This window comes from Malurus melanocephalus, unplaced genomic scaffold, assembly GCF_030028575.1.
Source record: "Malurus melanocephalus ecotype Western Australia unplaced genomic scaffold, MMel_1.1 scaffold_178, whole genome shotgun sequence".
Taxonomy (NCBI): domain Eukaryota; kingdom Metazoa; phylum Chordata; class Aves; order Passeriformes; family Maluridae; genus Malurus; species Malurus melanocephalus.
Genome location: NW_026623410.1, coordinates 264,093 through 283,621, shown reverse-complemented (window position 1 = coordinate 283,621; position 19,529 = coordinate 264,093). Strand labels below are relative to the sequence as shown.

At 51.7% G+C, this 19,529-nt stretch overlaps 3 protein-coding genes across 15 annotated transcripts in view; all 3 read right to left on the bottom strand.

Moving 5' to 3' along the window:
- Positions 1–153, bottom strand: part of PRRC2C (proline rich coiled-coil 2C) — a 69,815-nt gene extending 69,662 nt beyond the window's left edge. For all 12 annotated transcript variants that reach the window (XM_057372744.1, XM_057372751.1, XM_057372750.1 and 9 more), the window contains exon 1: positions 31–153. The gene's annotated coding sequence lies outside the window, so the exon portion shown is untranslated. The remainder of the gene's footprint in view (positions 1–30) is intronic.
- A 770-nt stretch (positions 154–923) lies between these two features.
- Positions 924–7,859, bottom strand: LOC130577418 (dimethylaniline monooxygenase [N-oxide-forming] 4-like). 2 transcript variants are annotated; one of them, XM_057372740.1, is made up of 9 exons: positions 7,364–7,859; positions 5,993–6,149; positions 5,392–5,580; positions 4,897–5,059; positions 4,377–4,522; positions 3,853–4,052; positions 3,322–3,674; positions 3,030–3,099; positions 924–1,746 (listed from the first exon to the last, which is right to left on the bottom strand). In XM_057372740.1, exons 2-9 carry the CDS (start codon positions 6,122–6,124, stop codon positions 1,359–1,361), a joined length of 1,641 nt encoding a protein of 546 aa, XP_057228723.1. In that variant the 5' UTR covers positions 6,125–6,149; positions 7,364–7,859; the 3' UTR covers positions 924–1,358. The 2 variants fall into 2 exon arrangements, with proteins under 2 accessions (XP_057228723.1, XP_057228724.1); XM_057372741.1 differs by lacking the exon at positions 924–1,746 and adding an exon at positions 1,765–2,625.
- Positions 7,860–7,919: 60 nt separating this feature from the next.
- Positions 7,920–14,407, bottom strand: LOC130577419 (flavin-containing monooxygenase 1-like). The gene is made up of 9 exons (XM_057372742.1): positions 14,340–14,407; positions 12,894–13,064; positions 12,505–12,693; positions 12,259–12,421; positions 11,779–11,921; positions 11,278–11,477; positions 10,451–10,806; positions 9,790–9,862; positions 7,920–8,658 (listed from the first exon to the last, which is right to left on the bottom strand). The coding sequence occupies exons 2-9, from the start codon at positions 13,017–13,019 to the stop codon at positions 8,316–8,318; spliced, it is 1,593 nt and encodes a 530-aa protein (XP_057228725.1). The 5' UTR covers positions 13,020–13,064; positions 14,340–14,407; the 3' UTR covers positions 7,920–8,315.
- Between the last annotated feature and the right edge of the window lie 5,122 nt (positions 14,408–19,529).

Sequence of the window (19,529 nt, the reverse complement as noted above, 5' to 3'; positions counted from 1 at the left end):
GCGGCGCAGCGGAGGAGCCCCGCCGCTTACCGGGCGCGCAGCGCGGCGCTCGGCTGCCCGCGAGTCCCGGTGCCGGCGGGGCCGCTGCCTCTCCCGGCGCCGCCGCCTCGGCCGCTTCCACACAGGGGCCAAGATGGCGGGCGGCCAAGCCGGGCGCCAACGACGTCTGACGTCACCGCGTACAGCGCGCGCCGCCGGCCCCGCCCCCGCGCCGCCGRTCACGTGACCACACCGTGCCGCACTCGGGCGGGCGCCCGGGAGACACGTGCGCCCTCTAGTGGCGGAGGGCGAGGGGGCGCGGACCCGGCCCCATCCCGGTTCCTGTGCTGTCCCTATCCTGGCCCCATCCCGGTTCTTATTCTGCTCCTATCCCGGCCCCATCCCGGTTCCTATCCTAACCCCTATCCCGGCTCCGTCCCGACCCCATCCCGGTTCCTATCCCGGTTCCTGTGCTGCCCCTATCCCGGCCCCATCCCGGTTCCTATGCTGCCCCTATCCCGGCCCCTATCCCGGTTCCCGTTTGGATTCACGTCCCCATGGCCGTCCCTGTCTCCATCCCCTTCTGGGTCCCCATCCCCGGCCCCACAGCCCCTCGGTGGGATGGGGACAGACGGCTGTGGGGGGACACTCTCCCTCAGGGAATCGGCTGCAGCCCAGCAGCAGTGCCCGTTCCCCGGGTTTGCAGCGAAATCCCCCGATGAAGGCAGACAAGGGTGGGTGGAGAGRCTCTGAATYGGTGGGATTCAGGGGTCCCGGTAARCCTAAGGCTGCTCGGGCAAGGGCAGGGATGCTTGTTGGCTTGCTTGGATTTGGCACTCTACGTATAATTTATTATTCTATATCTAYATATTAACATACATTTCTTACATATATATAATCAACAGAATATATAAATTTGTGTATATATATATGTATGTATGCATATATACACCCTCTATACATATATGGACAAGGCTCTCCCCTCTGCCACAATTCATTGGGTCCACTTCACGCACTCTGATAATAAACCATTAATAAAGCCATCAGCAAAGATCAAATCTGTGAGGTTTATTTGTGGCTCCYTCCTTCATGTCCCAAAATTTACCATACACATAAATAGCTCTCGACATGTTTTGCAAAATCTCAGAGTGGTGGTGTGGGTGTTGCCAAAATTTTAGAGAGGAAACTCTGGCTGAGCAGCGGGGAGGAAGGCTGGCCTCATTCTCACCAGTTTGGGGTGAACACTCCGTATCAGCCTTGGTGAAACAGCAGCAGGAGGTGGATGGACACCAGACAGCTCCAGCCCTCTGACAGCACCTGGCAGTGGCACAGCTTTGCAGTCCCCAGCTCACCTGGCAYTGGGGCTCCCCATGTTTYTTCTACAGCTGGGGACCTGCCCAGRGGCTCCAGCCTGGCTGGGGGTGTTTAGAAAGGAGAAAACCTGCTGTGAGAGCTGCTGGCAGARCCAGGAGGCACATCCAGCGCCAGCCATGTGAGCTGCTGGAATTGTCATCCACCACTCGAGTCCTCAAGGGCTTCAGCGCGCGCTGCCACTGGCTCAGGATGGCAGCTCTGGCCCCGCTCCACTTGCCCCGTCCCGTCAGCCGGTACTGGTAGGGCGAGCAGGGCCCCAAAGAGATGGCCAGGGCCAGCTGGGGGTCTGTCAGSAGCAGCCTCAACACGCTGGGCTTTACACCAGCACAGGCAGCGATTTCATCCATGTAGCTGATAAAACTCATCTTCAGGTTCTCCCTCTCAGACGGGTTCCTTCAATGGGACATAAGAAATAAAACTCAAATAGCATCATAATGTCTCAGTTCCCAGCTCCATGGAAAGCAAAAACCTCAGGCTCAGACATCAGATGAGCCCCAGGCTCTGAGGCAGAGCTCTCAGCCTCAAATAAAGCTAAAGTCAGTGAAAGAGCTCCGTGGCATTGGTCCCAGGGCAGGGCAGAATCTTGTTTTGTCTCTGCAGCATAACTGTGGTTTCAAAATCAGCTCTAACTTAMCAGTACCATCATAATGCCACAAATACCCCTGCTATGTCCTTCCCTGAAGTTCAGGGGTGTGGATTTGGCTGATTTTGAGAAATAGAGACATAAACTTTCAGAGATAAGAATGCCAAAGGAACTGGGAAAATCTAAGAGATGCAGAAAGCTTCCCATGCTGGGCGGGACCTCCAGGATTTTTCTGCTTGAAGCCTTATCTCCCTCTCAGAAGAGAGGACGTACTGAATCTGCTTCAGGGAATTTGAGACAGCCTCAAGTCTGTGTCCCTTGCACCTCAAGCTTCCATATTTTTGTCCTGGTGATAATCCCCGTGGCTCTGTTTTGTCCCAGCTTTTCACCAGTGTCCCAAGAGCCTGCCCTGTCCTGCTGGCAGACCTAATCCAGCCTGTGCCGAGAGGTCCCTTCCTTGCTCTTGTGAGGCATCACAACCTCATCACCCCACCCCATATCCTCATGGACATATCTCCACTGCTGTGAAATCCCATTGCCAGYAAGGCAGGCTGTCAGCTCTCCCCCACACACAACATCCTTGTGGAACACTCACCTTGACCTGCCAAAATTTGACACCAACTGTCCCCCACCCACMCTGCCTGGCTCCACGAGGGGTTCTTGGCCCTGAACCCAGCTGTCTCCACTACCTGGATTTGGGAAGGAGAAGCCACGAGATGGCACCCTTAGTCTGGAGGAAACCAAACCTCCATCTTGACGTGCTGGGAACAAGGACAAGGCTTGGAGGCCTGGCAGAGGGGCCTCTCCAGAGAAGGAGAGAGAAAGGGAGGGATAAAAGGAGATGGGATGGGAGACAAAGGGAGCTGCAGGTGCTGGGTCTTGTCATAAACTGCTCCAGAGCAGCTTAGGGTGTCTTGCTCCATAAAGGAGCCACGACAGCATTTCCCACCTCTCTACAGGTGTGGGGTGATAAATGCAGAGCTGGGGGTCCCTAGGCAGGTGTCCCTCCCACGGTTGCCATTGAGCCTCTCTTCCCTGAGGCCATCCTGGCACACAGCACCCAGCTCATCCYGAGTGCAGGGGCATCACACACCTTTTGACTGGCGGCTTCCTCTTYGAAACTTCAGCCATCATCCTGCTGGGGGGAGGCAGCTTGTTCCAGCCTGAGAACAGAGAAACCTCCAGCAGCACCTTAAGATGAAATGTTCACCCCCATTCCAAATTCCCAGCACCTTTACCGAGGTGGTGGAGCAGCAGGGATACAGGGCTGCCATGCTGCTGATTCCTAAGGTCACAACAGAGCTGAAATATGGCCTTGGCTCTGTGGGCAGCAGCTCAGGCTGTCCTGAATGTCCCACCCCAGAAGATCTCCCCCATCTCCTTACCTGCAAAGACCCCCGTCACCCAGCGAGCCTGCATTTCTGATCCCACCATAATTGAGCCTGTCAGCTGGATCAAGCCAATGATGGCCAGCGTGGGCTTTTCCARCTGGGGAGGGAAGACACATTTGTAGAGGGAACGGTTATCGTCGATGGCGCTGCGAACGGACTCTTCGAGGAAGGGAAATGAAAAGTTGTAGCCCGTGGCAAACAGCACCACGTCAATGTTTTCTTCGGTTGTCCCGTCTTCAAAAATTGCAGAGCTTTCAGTGAACTCCTTCACATTTGGCTTCAACACCACAGTCCCAGAGAGGAGGCAGAACGGCAGCTCTTCATTGATAATCATCTTAAATTTGGAGCTTGCAGGGGGGAAAAGGGGGCAGCAGTGTTAGCATCTGGGAGGGACCCAAAATTACTTTTGTAGTCAGAGCTTCCCTCCCATGGTTTGCTATTCCAAATTTCCCCAAAACTGAAAGTAAAGCATTTCGTATTATAAAGACCCTCTGACCACCCRACAAAACAATCAGAGAAAAACACCTTTTGCTGGAAGCCAAGCCATAGTTTGTGTGGTTGAACCATGAATTGAACTTCCGAAACTTGATCCTCCTTGTGAGGGCTGATGGGAGAAGCCACTCCAGGAAGTGGTTGAGGCGGTTGGTGTTGACCATGTCAAAGGGGAAGCCATGGTCCGACACCCGGCTCATSACCCACGTGTTGCTCCTGGTGCTGAGGAACACCTGGGGGGGAAGGCAGCTCTCTCAGCCTGTTGGTTTTTCCCTGAATGGCAAATCCCATCTCCTGCACACAAGAGCCAGCAGGGTTATCCTGAGGGAAGGAGATGGCATCCAGATGAACCAAACAGCTCATGGTGCCTTCTATAAAGCCCCCACAGCTGCTCAATTGCCAGTCCTCAGGTGGCCCAGACTCCAGGAGATGCAAAGCTTCTTCAATTGCCCTCAGTTGGAAGTGGAATTTATTTAAAAGTCTGGGGGCAAAGCTTCCTGCGCTCCCCCTAGCCCTTGGCTATCGTGGTCCCTGCTTGGACCACCATGGAGCTGTACCTTGGTGGCCACATGGCTCAGCTCCACGGCGAGGTCCCCGCCGGTGTTGCCGATGCCGACCAGGAGGACGCGCTTTCCTCGGAAAGCCTCCACATCTCGGTATTCCCAGCTGTGGAGGCGCTGGCCYTGGAAGCGACTGTCAATGCCTAGGCAGAGAATGGAGCATCTCCCACTGCCAGATACATTCACTTGCCCCATCCTTGTGCCCAGACCCTCTGCAGCCCCCAACTCTCCCCTCCCACCTCTGCTGGCAGCTGGGAAGCCTGTGGACGCCTTGGCTCAGTCTTACGTTGCACATCTTTGTGCAAAAGCCTGGATGTGTCTTTTTTGCAAGGTGTTTTTCCCATTGCCAGGAATTCCCCCCGCCATTTCCAWAGAGTGGGGGTCCTGCCTGCTCCAGCGTGGGGATTTCATGGAGCAGGCAGGCTTGCAGAGGAAAATGCAGCCAAGGGACCCATAGGTGCTGGGGGAAACCCTATGGGGCAACCCTAGCACACCCCACTGCTGGGACAGGGCTTACCTGGGAAAGAAGCCAGTGGCAAGTAGGGCTCCTGGTAATGGCCAGTGCAAACCATGACAGCATCAAAGATGAGGAGCTCACAGGCACCGTCAGTCTCGGTGACCACTTCCCACTGGCCCGTGGTGGTGAAATCTGGGCACTTTCTCACGCTGAGAACTGTTGTCTTGCACCAAAGCCCAACAAAGCAACAGTCAGGGATCATGCCATGTTTCAGAGATGCCCCTGTGAAAGGCTGAGGCTGCCAGGAGCGGGCTGGGTCCCTGGGGAAGTGATCACTGTGTCCCTGAGGAGGTGCGTGTCCCCTCTGAATCTGGTAAATCCCACCCTGCACCTTCCCCTGGGGATGGCATTAGGGTAAGCCCATATTCAAGCAGCCTTATTTAAAGTATGGGGTATAGAGGCCTTGTTCATGAAGCAAGAGTCATTGTCCCATCCCACCTGGAACCTGCAGCTATTGATGGCTCTTCTCCCCGTGGGGATGGGGTCCCTGCTCACCCTGAAGCGGATGTGCCGCAGGAGATCAAAGTGCTGGGCATACATCCTGAAGTACTCCAGGACAAGGCCATGGGGCAGGTAATTGGGAAAATCMTCCGGGAAGGGGAAATCGCTGAAGCAGGACATCTCCTTGGAGGTGTTGGTGATGACTGAGCGGTACACTCTGATTCTCCTGTCGTCCTTGGAGTCCTGTGTGAAGCCAGTGGTGTTTCCAGGTGTGCGGGGAAGGACTTTCTCCCCAGAAAGTATGGGAGTATTTTTCTTCCTCATATTTTGGTGCAAGGAATAAACCAGGACTAGCACCTGGTGACAATCTTGTCTGCTCCCTCCATTTCCTTCTCCATCTTGGAGTCAGGAGGAGCTCCATGAGTGGATTATTGTGRTGGTGCATCCCCCTGCCCCCACTCYTTTCCAGGCTGCAGTGTGATTTGAGAAACACTTGTGAAGCCTGGTCCTTGAAAACATCACCTGGGCCTTTTTTGGGCCATCYCAGGCACACTCATTCAGGACAGAGGGCATGGCCACCCTTTCCTCTCTGCTGCAGCCAAAGAGCATCATCCAAGGGAGGGGACAAACGGGGACAAACACAGAAGGCACTGACCGTGTAGCGCCAGACGCCGCCGATGTCCTCGCTGCTCTCGAAGCACGTGGGCTCCAGCCCCTCATCCAGACAGCACTTGATGGAGGCCAAACCCCCGGCCCCGGCCCCGATCACGGCCACACGCCGGACCATGGTGGCCTGCAGCAGGTGACAGCAGCTGGGAGCAAAACAGTGTGGGCATCAGAAACGCCAGGSCCTGCTTCCCATCCCCAGCAAAACAGCCCTGCTCTTCTCTGGCTGCAGATGTCCATGATGGAAAACTGTCCTTGGATGGAAAACCAGCTCCTGATTCAAGTGCTGTGGGCAGATCCTGCTCATTACCCTTCCCGCTGTGCTAAGCCTACAGTGGGGGTCCAGTAACCCCCATCCTCCATCCCCATCCTCCATCCCCATCCTCCATCCCCATCCTCCATGGGGGAAAGGAGGAACTTTTAAACCTCACCATTCCGCTGCTTCAAATTTATTCCCTTTTCCAGCCCAAACCAGGGCACAGAAAGAAGGTGAATTTATCTGCCTCTGCCTGGACAAAGTGATCCTCCTGAAACCTTTGCAAGAACCRATTTCAGCTAAGCTGGCTCGTTTTCACGCTTTCCTTTTTAATTTCCCATTAAAGAGCAATCTCTCGAAAGCAAAAAGGGTTTTAAAAGAAAGGAAAAAAGCAAAGCAATGCTTGACTGAGCAGGAGCACGGCACAGCCATTGAGAAATTAGACAGCTCTGTGAAAGCATGGCTGGGATTACAGGATATACAAAAGGTAAGAAACCCAGGAAACGCTGGGTATAAATGGGAGGAACTCAAAGCTGGGCTGTGTAAACTGAGCTGCAGTGAGCTTGACTGGAAAGCAAAGAAACTAGGAAAAAAATGAACCCATGTTACCTTTGATTAGATAACAAACACTCCTACTACAGAGTCTGCAGAAAGAGTMATTTATAGCTTTTTTCTATCTATTTTTTTCTATCTTTTTTCCCCTAMTTTTTTGTGTCAAAAAGTAAGTTGACATAAATAGGAACTGGAGGAAATGAAGAAAGCCAGGGAAAAATGAGGGAGGTGCAAAAAAAACCCTTCGGCACACAACAGCTGCTTAGCCCGAGCCACTCCCTGAGCTGCAGGAACAGGGCAGGACATGCCCACAGTTGCCTGCCCCGTTTCTGAAGCCTCCTTTGGCTTTGGGAAAGAGTAGRCAAACTCAGGGTTCTCAAGCCACCCAACTTTTCCAGCACTGCCCGTGGACGGTTTTTTTCCAGAGGATCCCCGCAACACCCCTCTCCCCCCACCARCAGTGAGGCAAAGCCAGCAGTGAATCCCAAAACCCTGGAGAGCTGTCTGCCTGCTTTCCAAYCCTGCAAAAACCAAGAGAAGCGAGGGGCAAACCTTTCAGGACAGTGCTGTGCCTTCGCTGCTCAGCTGAATTTCCCCGGAGTTTCTCTYGCCGTGGATTGGAAGGGAAGGCTGAAGTCCAGGCAGCTCGCCACGGCTCTTGCACCACTGACCTTTACACCTGCATTCCCCCGCCCTGTGTGCTTAAATGCACTGCAAGGAGGTTCTCAGCCTCCCTGTGGCAGTGCCAGGTGAAAATTCAGATGGTAATCCTCTGCAAGGACTCCCAAGCTGCAGCTCGTCATTGCTGTGGCCCAGGCAGCCTGTCCTGATCGATCCCCTTTTGTGGTGCCTGTGCTGGGCASGTGTTCACTTGGCATCCCCAGGAAATGGGCAAAACATGTTCCTTTTGCCAGCAGACGGCATGGATGGGGGACATGGAGTACAGTGCAGCCTAATTTTGGGGGGTCAATCAAAGTYCTTGCAGCCCCAGCCTTGGGAGTTGCCCAACAAATTGGTGGCACAGCCCCAAGTCAGACATGGGCCCTCCCCCCCAGCTCTTCCCGTGCACACAAGGAGAGGACAGAGAGGCACCTGCAGCACATTCCTGTCACAGTCACTGAGATTTTATTCATTTAAGGTTTCTCCATGCATAAAACAAAGCCACAGGATTGTCCAGTGATGGGACATGCAGGAAGCAAAGTCAGAAGTGCTCAGCCCCTCAAGGTACCTGCCCCAGACTCAGGCGTGACACAAACCACCACAACCAGTGCCTTTTCATTGGGATTTTTGGTTAATGGGGTTTGCAAAGATGTGTTTGGGGTTGAGCTGGAGCAGAGTGAGGTTTGTGTGGCAGGTTGCAATACAAAATTTCTTGCCATCTAGTGAAATCCATTTCCCCAGTCCAGTGGCACACTGAGGAGCTGTCTGACCAGAGATAACACACCCCAGGATAAAAAAAACCAAACAAAAAGGAAAACAAACAACAAAAATCAGGCTCTAAAAGCTACTGGAAACCAAAAATCACAGCAGCCAGGAGCAGGAGGAACCCCACCACAGCCAGGAGAGAAGGGAAAGAGCTGGAGGAGCCAGCAGGCACTCGTGTTCTCGTGGGCTTCAGGACCCGGTCCCACTGGGTGAGGATGGCCTGCCGTGCCCCCTCCCAGYGCCCAGGACCCCCCAGTCGGTACTGGTAGGGGGAGCAGGGGCCAAAGAAGATGGTGAGAGCCAGCCAAGGGTCTGTGCARAGCAGCCCCAGCACGCTGGGCTTGGCCCCGATGAAGGAGGCGAGCGTGTCSAGGTAAACCAGCCACTCGGTTTTGAGAACCTCGTCAAAGGTCAGACCAAACCTGGATGAATCAGAGAAGGAAAAGAGGCAGGAGGAAGACTGGTGTCAGCAGGGCTGAGAGGAGCTGGAGTGCAGATCCTCTGCATCCTCGTTATTTCATCTGGAATGCAATTGAGTTCTTTTTGGGAAAGGATTGGATGCACATGCAGTGGGGACCTGGGTCTGTAGGACACAAATCCTGTAAAGTGATGCTGGCTCATCTCAATCAGTCTTTCATTTACTCATTCACAAGTTGCACCTGTGTCCCCCTTCACCTTTGTGAATATTTGTTAACAGACTTTGGCAAAACAGTTTTGTTTTTCTTTTCAAAACAAAAAACCCAAACCCTAATCCCTTTGCTTTTGCAAAGGAGTCAGGTGCAGCGTAAGAAAGGCACTCTTTAGTATCCCTCATGTTCATTTCCACAAATATGGCAAGAATACACAGTGAGTTGGGGAATTGCTTCCAGTTCACCTTCTCTGCAGAATCCACAGCTTCATGCCCTACCTTGTGGGCTGAAAAAGCCCATGTACATTTAGCCTTGTATTGTACAGCAGTTGTTCTATACAATTCTGTATTTCACTCTTTTGTACCTTTTTTCCCATAGCTGTTTAAGTGAACAATGGATTAATATATCATCCAGTTTCYTGGGATTGTCTCACTCATTCCCTAAACTTCTTAGCCTTTTGGCTGCCTGTGAACCACACACCAGTGTGTTCAGACCCCTGAATCAGGTCTCCATGCTGAGAAATGARACAATTTGTGTCTACACCTCATTGGCTGTGGGTTGGCTTTTTTTTTCCTCCCCAGATGAATTGTTTTGCATTTATTACCATTAATTTCTCTGCCATTTTATCAGGCAGTCTCTGGGGATTCCGGTGCTCTTCCCCAACTCCCAAGCAAGCTTTAATCTTGAATACCCTGAATTCATTTCTTCCTGCCACCAACAGGAAAAATATCAGTGTCCAATCAAAGGTTACACTGGCTCGATGCAAGTGAGCAGAGGGATGTCTGATCTGGAATTCTCCCCTCTCCTTTGCCATAGATGCAGGGAAAGGGCACAGAGTGTGAGCCTGTGTGTTGCTGCCCCTAAAACTCCAGGGATTTTTTCAATCCACCAAAAAACCTTTGGGGCTCTGGGGGAATGACTTACCATCGGACTTGGTTTTTCTTGTTCTCATTTACTTCCTTCTCCATGACAGACTGGGAAGGCAACTGACACAAGCCTGGAAGAGAGAGGAGAGCGTCCTGCCGAGTTTAACTCCTGGGGGGGAACTGTGAACTCATTCAGTGATGCAAAATGTGGGAATCTCTTCCCTGGGAGGGAAGGAAAGTCTCATTGCTTGCAATTTGTTCAGCAGTGGAAATCCTGCCAGAAACCAGCCCTGCACAGTGTTCCAAATTCACCCACACCTTTTCCTGCTCTTACACATTTGTGCTGTCAGGGCAYAGGCAAGTGATGTGGGGTCAGATGGGCTGTGCAAACTCCTGAGAGGATCATCCCAAAGAGAAACCCCAGAGCTTTCTCTCTTTCCATGGAGTAGTCCTGATYCAGCCCTCCATGAGGTTATTATTAATTTTTTATTAAAAACCCAAACAGAACAGCAGTAGGTTTCTTTCCTCACTCATATTGCTGTAGCTTAGCTGAAGTGAAATAACTTGGAAAGTCTGAGCCCTGAAAATGCTCCCTTGTCCACTCTGAAGTGAACTTCTTAGCTCTGGGCTCTCCAGGGATCCCTCTTTGGGGAGGGACAACATGTGTCCAGCCTGAGCTGCATTTGGGGACACGGGAGGGCTCATGTTTGCTCCCCTACCTTTGAAGACACGGCTCACCCAGCGTGCCTGCATCTCTGCCACGGGCACGATGCCTCCAAAGGGCTTAATCAGCCCGATGACAGCCAGGGTGGGCTTCTGCAGGTGTGTTGGGAACACGTATTTGTAGAGGGATGCGTGCTTGTTTTCCACCCTGACCACTGATTCCTCTAGGAATGGGAAGGAGACGTTGTAGCCTGTGCAGAAGACAACGATGTCAATGGGCTCCTCCTCGGGGCAGTTGTGGAAAACARCGGAGTTGTCCTTAAATTCCTTCACGCCCGGCTTGATGGTGATCCTGCCTGTCAGGATGTAGCTTGGAAGGTCGTCGCTCAGCACGGGCTCACGCACCAGGCAGCTGTGGAGAGCCRGGGTGCTGAGAATGAGTGGACAAACCCTGCTGGTGCCCCTGCTCCCAGGGGGAGCTCAGACCTGGCAGTGTGATTTTCTCTGAGCTACCAGYCCTGTCACCCACCTCCAAACACTGCCCCAGTGTGATTCACAGACATCTCCTGCCTTCTTCTTCCATCCACTCAATTACTCTTTAAACCATTTCTTTTCAAAACTGATGCATTATTTAAGCCTTCCCTCTCCTCTTTTCCCMGGGACCCTCATGAGGAAAATTCCTCTGGGCTTTCCCATGCTTTTCCAGCATCTCTCACCACAGGAGGCTGGAACTTATCTTCTCCTGCTGGGCTACAACTCCCTGTTGGAGATCACACCACTCTGGGTACAATCTGATGATTCAAATATGCTTGATGTTGCTGAACATCTCCCCCTCCCCACACCACAAGCCCATCAGCATGAAATGGGAGCCACCAAGAAGTACCTGTTCTCTGGCTGAATGCCGTAGTTCTCATGGTTGAACCACTGGTTCACCTTGTGATTAATCAACCACCATGAAAGGGGTCTGGGGAGGTTGGTTTTGATCAGGCTCATGAGACGAGTGTTTAAAACCATATCCCACGGATAGCCATGCTCAAACACACGACCGATCAGCCAGGCTCCTCGAGTGGTGCTGATGGTCACCTGGAAGACAAGAATCAATGGTCCAGGTGATGAATTTGCTGATTTTCTTTCATTAAGTAACTCCCAGGGGCACGGGGCAGATGGCTGTGCGATGGAAAAGCAGCACCAGCATCTTTAAGATCTCCTGGCTGCTGGTGATGGAGGTGGAGCAGGAGATGATGAGAAAACAAGCTTGAGTTCAAGGTGGATTTTTAACCAAGAAATTTGGGTTCAGAAAGGTGGTTTGTACACCATGTCCCTGAGGTGACAGTATATTGTTGTCCCCAGTGTCCCCTTCCCCACACCCCTGGGGTGGTGGCACCTTTGTGGCTACACGACTGGCCTCCACTGCGATGTCCACTCCAGAGTTTCCCATGCCCACCACGAGGACATGCTTGCCCTGGAACACGGCGGGATGCTTGTACTGCCGGCTGTGGAAGTACTGCCCTCGGAACCTCTCGATGCCTCGGGGAAAAGGGAACAGAGCTTCTAAGTACAGGAACATTTATGGGTTTTGTTGGTAGATCTGGTGTAAGAAACCAATGAAGAAAGTGCAATCACTGGCCACCAGTGAAGATGGGAAGATCCAGCCCTCCATCCCATGCACAAAGAATTGATGCTTCCTCTCCAAAATGGGGTCTCATAGCTAAAGCCGCTGAAGCACAAGAATGTATTGCTGTTCATGCCAGAAGGTTAGGAAAGCAGAAGCCACAAAAGGAAGGAAGAGTTTTCCCTGAGGAACCCCTAAATCTTCTCTCCCCACCCCTGGAAGCAGGTAACCACAGGCAGCCCTATACTGTACCAGRAAAAGAGTGCAGGGGGAGGGACGGCTCGGAGAAATTGCCGCTGCAAACCATAACGGCATCAAAGACTTCTGTTTTCTGCTTCCCATCCGCCTCTGTGACCACATTCCACCGGCCCGTGCTGGCRAAGTCGGGCTGCTGACGGATGCTGACCACGGTGGTCTGAAACATGGAAGTGAAGCAAAGTCACCGCCGGCACCCACCACGGGTGGGGAGCAGGGCAGTGCAGGGCACCCATSGCTCACCCCAAATCTGATGTGCTCCCGGAGGCTGAAGTGCTCAGCGTAGCGCCGGAGGTATTCCAGGAACTTGGCATTGGGCAGGAACACTGGGAAATCCTCAGGGAAAGGGAAGTCTGAGAAGGCCGACATCTCCTTGGAGGTGTTGCTGATCACTGACGGGTAGAGGCTCGGCCGGCCGGCCTCGATGTGCTCCTGCCATGGCACCCCGGGTGCATCAGCCCCGTGCCTGGGGTGGGGACTGTCCCCAGGCTCCCCTGCTCTCAGGGAGCGCAGYTGGGACAGCTCAGCACCCAGCAAGCTCTCCAGCCCTTCCACACCCGCTGGAGCCTGACCCGCTCCCCATCCCAAAGCTGTGGCTCCCGAGGGCAGGAGGACGGGCAGTGCTGGCTCACCGTGTAGCGCCAGACTCCCCCGATGTCCTGGCTCTGCTCGAAGCACGTGGGCTCCAGCCCCTCGTCCAGGCAGCACTTGGTGGCTGCCAGCCCGCTGACCCCCGCGCCCACCACAGCCACTTTCATCCCTGCGGTCTCTGCCGGGATCCCGAGATGGTAACGGGGCTTGACCTGTGGGGCAGAAACCCCACAGATGTTGCTCCTGGCATGCCCTCTGTAGGGGATTTCTCTATATGCTACCTCCACTTTTCATTCCCCTTACCAGCATTCTGGACTCTTCATTGACAAGTTAGATTTTCTTMTTTTTTTYSCCCTTTATTTTTWAAATCTATCCACTATCACAGTGCRCTCTCTGGGCTGCTKCCAAACTCTTGCAGCTGCCCTGGAAACWGGCTTTGAAAGTATGTAGTTGAGCCACCATCCACTGCCAGTTTTTATTTACAAGCTGTGTTTAAGTTATCCTTGCCTTATCAGACTTGCAAATATTTGTATTTTATCTTTGGCTGTCTGCCCCTGCCTCTCGCAGAAAAAAAAAATAAATTAAAAAATGCACTGGGACTATTCAGTCTCTGCATCTCTGACAGGATCCCATCCCCAGGGAAGATGATGCTCACTTTGACATGGCTACTGAGGCTGATGGAGGGGCTACAGGTGTGGCACACCTCGGATTGRGGATGCTTTTGTGGCTGTTGTGGGGCTGAAATCAACTCCACCCTGGGGCTTGAAAGAGCAGCAAAGCTTCCAGGGTGGCAGGGGGAATGATGGATCCTAATCCTCGATGGTGCCAGGCAATAAAACAAGGGATGATGGACAGGCTCCATGGCTTGGGCTGGACATTGCCAGATCAGGAACCCCCACCCAGGTGCCCTGGGGGTGCTGCTGCAGTCTGGAGTTCAACCCCAGTGCTGGAGAGAGCACCCTGCTCAACTGAGTTATTAATTCAGCATTACAGGATGGCACTACAGGCGGTACAGCTTCCACCAGMAACAGAGGATTCGTCAGGAAAAAGAAAAGAAAACCTTCAGTAAAAAAATAGGGCTGGACACAGTATTTTCTAAAACCCACCAAATTCTCCAGACTATTTCAACTTTCCATCATAAGGCAACACCTAATTAATAATCTGCTTTTCCTGGTTGGAATAAAACCTAGACTTTTTTCCTTTGTCAATGAAGACAGCACCAGCATGAGCTACTCACTGTTAACTGTTTTGGGGAAGACATTTTCTGCAYGGTGGAAGCTAACTTATATCACAATCACCTCCTGGCTCCATGGGCTGTTTGATTCCCCACCCTCTTGCAGAAAAACTGCAAATAACACGCAGGAAACATTGTCTGTGCCACATTTCCACACCGTCCCTGCAAGTATCCACAACAGCCAACCTCAGAAGTGCCAAGCCATGGGGCAGGGAGGGAAGGAAAAGCWTCTCAGCCCCCTGGGAACACTTACCTCCCAGTCTCGGCCACTTGGGCTGTGTCTCCCCTCTGCCGCGAGGAGAGAGCCCCTCTCACTCCGGATTTATAGGAGAGACGTGGAGCTTTGGCAAGGACAGGGAGGGCAGGCAGCCACCCCACTCCCAGGGTGATTACACAACCAGGGCTTGCAGTGGGAGGAGTGGCTGGAGCCTGCAGCTGTCCTGGAGCTGGACAGCCTGGCTGATGACCCCTGAAGGGGTGGCACAGTGCTCCACACCCACCTCCAGGGGTGGCACAGTGCTCCCGCGGTGGTGCCAGGAGGATCCGTGGGTGAGGAGGTGGCTCCAGCTGTGGGATGTTTTCACCTGACCCATGGCTGCTTTCCAAAAGGGGGCTGAGGCTGCAGACAGCAGGGTTTTGTCAGGACTCTGCACCCAGGCACCTTCTAGGAAAGAGATCTTAGTGGTCACTGCTCCTGAAATCTGCCCATGGGAACTGGGAGTGTGAAAGAGCCACAAAAACCAAAGTACTGGGGTCCTGGGCACAAAGAAAGGGGAGCTGAAATATCAGTGCAAGACAAAAAATCCATCCAGGAGTAAACGATCATGGAAATGAAAGGGATAAGGGTGGCTTTGGATGGGCTTTGCTATTCAATGTAGTCAGGGGTGACTGGTGAGAAAGTATGAAATCCCTGCAAATGAATACAGCTCAGCATGGGGAGTATAGAAGCCATGGAGAGACAGTTGATGGAGGACTGGGAAAACTGGTGTTTAGAAAAAAGACAAAGCTGATTGTGCCATGGGGGTGACAGCAAAACTCACTGGGCTCTGCAGAGTGAGTGCAGGGGACACAACCAAAGCTGCCAGCCCCATCAAGGCCTCACCTTGTCACTGGTAAAGGCACTCCCAGGGCAATGGCCTCGGGTTTGATACCAGCTCTTGCAGCAGTTTGAATAACCAGCAAGTCCACAGTGGGGTGGGAGAAAAACCCATCCAAGATCTGCAAAACAGAGATTGGTAAATAAAATAACCAACAGAGATGTCTGCTCTGGCCCTGGGTTTTGATTTGCAGAGGCCAAGGGGACAGGTTTAGTAAGGCAAAAGGGCAACAAGCCCTGCATATCTTTGGTGCAGTTGGGATTTGCACAAACTCTGTCTCCCAGCTCTCCCTCGCACTGGACCCTTCTCCAGATGCAAAAAATGATGCACAAAACCTTGCACCTGCAAAGATGCTTGCCAGCACTCAGCAAAAAAAAGAACCCACTAAAACAAATATTTTGTTCTTTACATGCTTCTTTATATGCTATTTTTCAGTTTCTCAGCAGGCGTTCAAGTGACTTGCATTTAGAGGGTTACTGTGGCAGCATTCCAGGGGTGGTGTTGGTGCTTTCAGGAGGGCATTTCAAGGAAGCTTTCTGAAATAACAACTTGTTTTTGGCAAAGATGAGCTGCTGGTAGAGAAATGGGACCAGATACCTTTGCTGCAGCTGCTGCCAGTAAGGCTGGCTCTGATTCTGCTGAGGAATCCAGTTCAGAGGTGCAGAACTACATGCAGTGAGTGATATACACAAATATAGGGTAGAGACATCTCCAAAGCCTCAGCAATCTGCCTCAGGGCTGTGGTGTTCCACTCTACAAACACCCCTGGCAAAGGTCTGGGCCAGGTGTGCAGAACAAAGTGGGAATGGAGATGGACACAAGATAGCAGGAAGGCAATTACTCTAAGGATGCAACACGTACCCAGGATACTGAAAGGCCCTTGTCAGGAAAACACAGAAAAATTCTTGTTGCTTTACTCACTTCTGCTGCTGGCATGGCAGGGGATGCACTGTGGCACACCCAAGACACTTCTCTTCAGGGACTGAGCATCCAGAGTGGAGTAGAGAACAGAAGAGGTGACATATCAGTGGGTTTTAGGTTGGTCTCAAGACTGGGAAAGGATTCCATGGCCTGGTGTTCAAGCAGAGCATCCCTTGGTACCCCTGGGCCAGTCCCCCTGAATTTCTGCTGTTGCAAAGCCAGGGGCAGCCAGAGCCACAGAGATCCCTGTTTTTGGTGGGGAGGATGYACTGTCACCCCAACAGGTGGGATCCTACACAGAGAAACTGCTGGGAAAAATGGGCTTTCCCCAAGTGAGGGTACAAGGTTTGAGAAACAGTTTTACCACCTTCCCTCTACCCAGCCTGGGACACCAAACAGCTCAGCTTGTCCCTGTCCTCACGTGCTGGGGCACAAACCCCATTARATGCCAGGGGTGCATCAGTGCTGGGGGATCACAGGAAGAGCCAGGACCAGTAAATAACCAGAACTGGGTGAGGATGAGAACCAGGAATGGGATTCTCATGTGCTTTATCCCATTGAGAGGCAGAGCTCTCCAGCACTGTAGCACAAACTGGGCTCTGCAACAGACTTTTTATCCTTAAAGTAGAAGGAAGAAGAAATTTAATATACCCATTTCATCTTAATCAGATGGGAAACTCACCTTCCTTGCAAAACTCTGGCACCAGCTTTACAATTTCTGTTTAAAATACAGCTTTAGGCCARGGAGGGGCAAACCTCTGTACAAACAAGTCTGAGCACAGCCCACTTTGCTGTTTTCTAGGTTTGTGTCAGAGGCTTTTGGCGGGTGCCAGGGTGAGAAAGAAGCAGGAAAAGAAAAAGAAAAACAAAAGTGGAGTTTCTTGTCAAGCTGGTCTCCAAGCGAAGCAGGGAACTCAGCACCAAGGATCTGCTGCTGCCACACAAGCTCAGGACCTGACAGGGTGTGGGGTCTGCTCATTTTCCTCTCTCCTGCATTATCACTGCCTCCCCTCACTGTCCAGAGGATTTAAYTGACTTTTCTTTGCTGCACAGGGAGGGGAGGCTGCCCCAAAACTGGCTGCTGTCTCCTGCTGCTTCCTGCAGAGCTGCAGCATGAGGCCATCCATGGAGTGAGTGAAGGCTGCAAGCAGCTGCTGCTGGAAAAGTATTTTCCCTCCACTTCTTGGATTTTGACCTTAAAAAAAAAAAGAAAAAAAAAAGCTTTTGGTTCACGTCCAAGTCCAAAAGGCATTTTCCTGCTTAAAAACAAAACCAAACCCCTCCCCAAGCAGGCTGTTGTCCTGTTTACTTCACCATTCCCAGCACAAAGAGGATAATCCCAGTGGCGAGCACTGGCAGGACACTTCTGTTTCTGCTTAAACTGAGCTAGATATGTGCAATATCTTGAACTCTTCCCAAAACCTCCCAAAAGACACCACTGTTAAGGAGACCCAAAAGATGTGCTGGAGCAGACATAGGCTAAAGAGTGACTGTGGGAGAGGGATTAACTTGTTAAGAAGGGCTCCAACATTCTTAGTAAAATTTAACCTGATTTAATAAGTCACTGTGTTTGCCAGGCATGAAACCTGTGCAATTTGTCAGGAGAAGACTTTGCTGCTCTTGTTAAACCTATTGTGCTAAAAAATCCTGGAGAGCTGCAGTTTTTAACTCCTTGGGTTTGGAGATTTTAAAATGTACATTTTACAGCTTCCCAACCCTGATGGACATTTACACCTTCCCTTTATCACCCCATCCTTGTGCCAGGACTCAGAATAAATGAAAACCTGTGTTCCATGGGAGATGCACCTGTCTGACCTAGGAAGGATCTCAGACCCTTCTCAGCTCTTCTGAGGTGTTCCTCAGTGTTAAGAGATCTGGGCCTGTCATTTCACAGGCAATAAAACATAATTACTGGAGAGACTGTCAGGGCAAATAGGACTTATGGTAACTTGTAAGCAAAACAATCCCAAGGAGGAGCTGTCTGGAGAGCATGTGGTCAAGGCATGACCAGGAGGTGCCTTCCCACCAGCACCAGGTGAAGTCATCCATCAGCTTTGGAGTGCTTGCAAAAATTCCCTCAGTGCAGCTGACCCTTTCCATAAATATTGACCGAGCTCCTGGACCAGGCACTTTGAATTCTTCCAATTCCTGCTGCCTCTCCAASAGCATCTCCAGCTGAGAGATGGGCATTCCCAACCCCCAGCACAGGGACACGGCAGAACTCCTAATACAGGCAGAAATGTGCCCCTGCCCCACCCCAGCCTCTCACCTAGGAGCAATTTTGTGCATTTATTCCCCGAAATCAGGGGTTTTAGGAGGACAAAGCCCCAGCACTGAGCAAGGCACTCCTCTCAGATCCCCAGGGATACCTGAGGAGGCAGCACAGGCACTGACATCAACTGGCAGACCTTTCATCTCCAATAGCTTCACCAGTCCCCAGGAGACAGAATGGGAAGGGACCTTAGGAAGGTGTGACCATCTCCTCCAAAAGCAGCTCTACCTGACCTGGACCACTTTTTTTCCTTCATCTTTTATAAACTTCTGGTTGTGGAGACTCCAGCACCTCCCATACAACTCCAGGCTTGCTTTTGGTGGGCCCATCAAGTTTTGTTTTCTCCCCTTATCCAAGCCAGGCTGACATTTGGGGACAATTGGGAACATCTTGTGGCACCACCCCTCCACCAATTTAAATAAGAACTAATTAACATGATAGAGTGCTCTGTCTGGCTCATGCCTTGCTAATTGATCTGAGAAGCTGCTGAGCACCCACAGGTGATCATGGATTCRGGGGGATGCTTGGCACCACTGAAGGTGAACCCCACTGGATGCCGTTTCCTATTTATAACTCAGAGGATGACTTGTATGAAACAAAAGATTTGTCAGAAAACACTCAGGAGAAAAGCACAGCATGAGAGCATTCCTGCTCCTGGCCCTGGCATGGGGATAGGAAAGGTCAACTCAGGGCAGGAGGGGAAGAAAGGTGCAGGAAGAGTTAATAATTTACCTGGATTGACACAGATGTCAAGAGACTGACAGAGGAAAAGGCCATGGACCTCTTGACTAATTTCTCAGCTGTGGTTTTCCTCAAAAGAGAAAACCTGTATTTTGAACATTTTTCTCTCTCCTCTCTCAGAAGGAAAGACAAAGGAAGGAAAAACTGCAGGCGTGAGAAAGCAGAAAAAAGGAGAAAAGTTAAGGTGGTCAAAAATCCCCGGAGAGAGAAAAATAAAATCAAAGGCTTCAACATTTCTAATGGCAGCAGAGGTAGTTCTGCTCAACATCTGCAAACTCTTGATGGACTTTTTGTTACATGATAAAGGAAGGAAGAGAGGGCTCCCAGCATCCAAAAGGGCACGAGCAGTTGGGGAAAAGCACCGAAAGTCTCACAAAAAAAAAATCCTGCCCTGTTCCAGCTTCAAACTGCC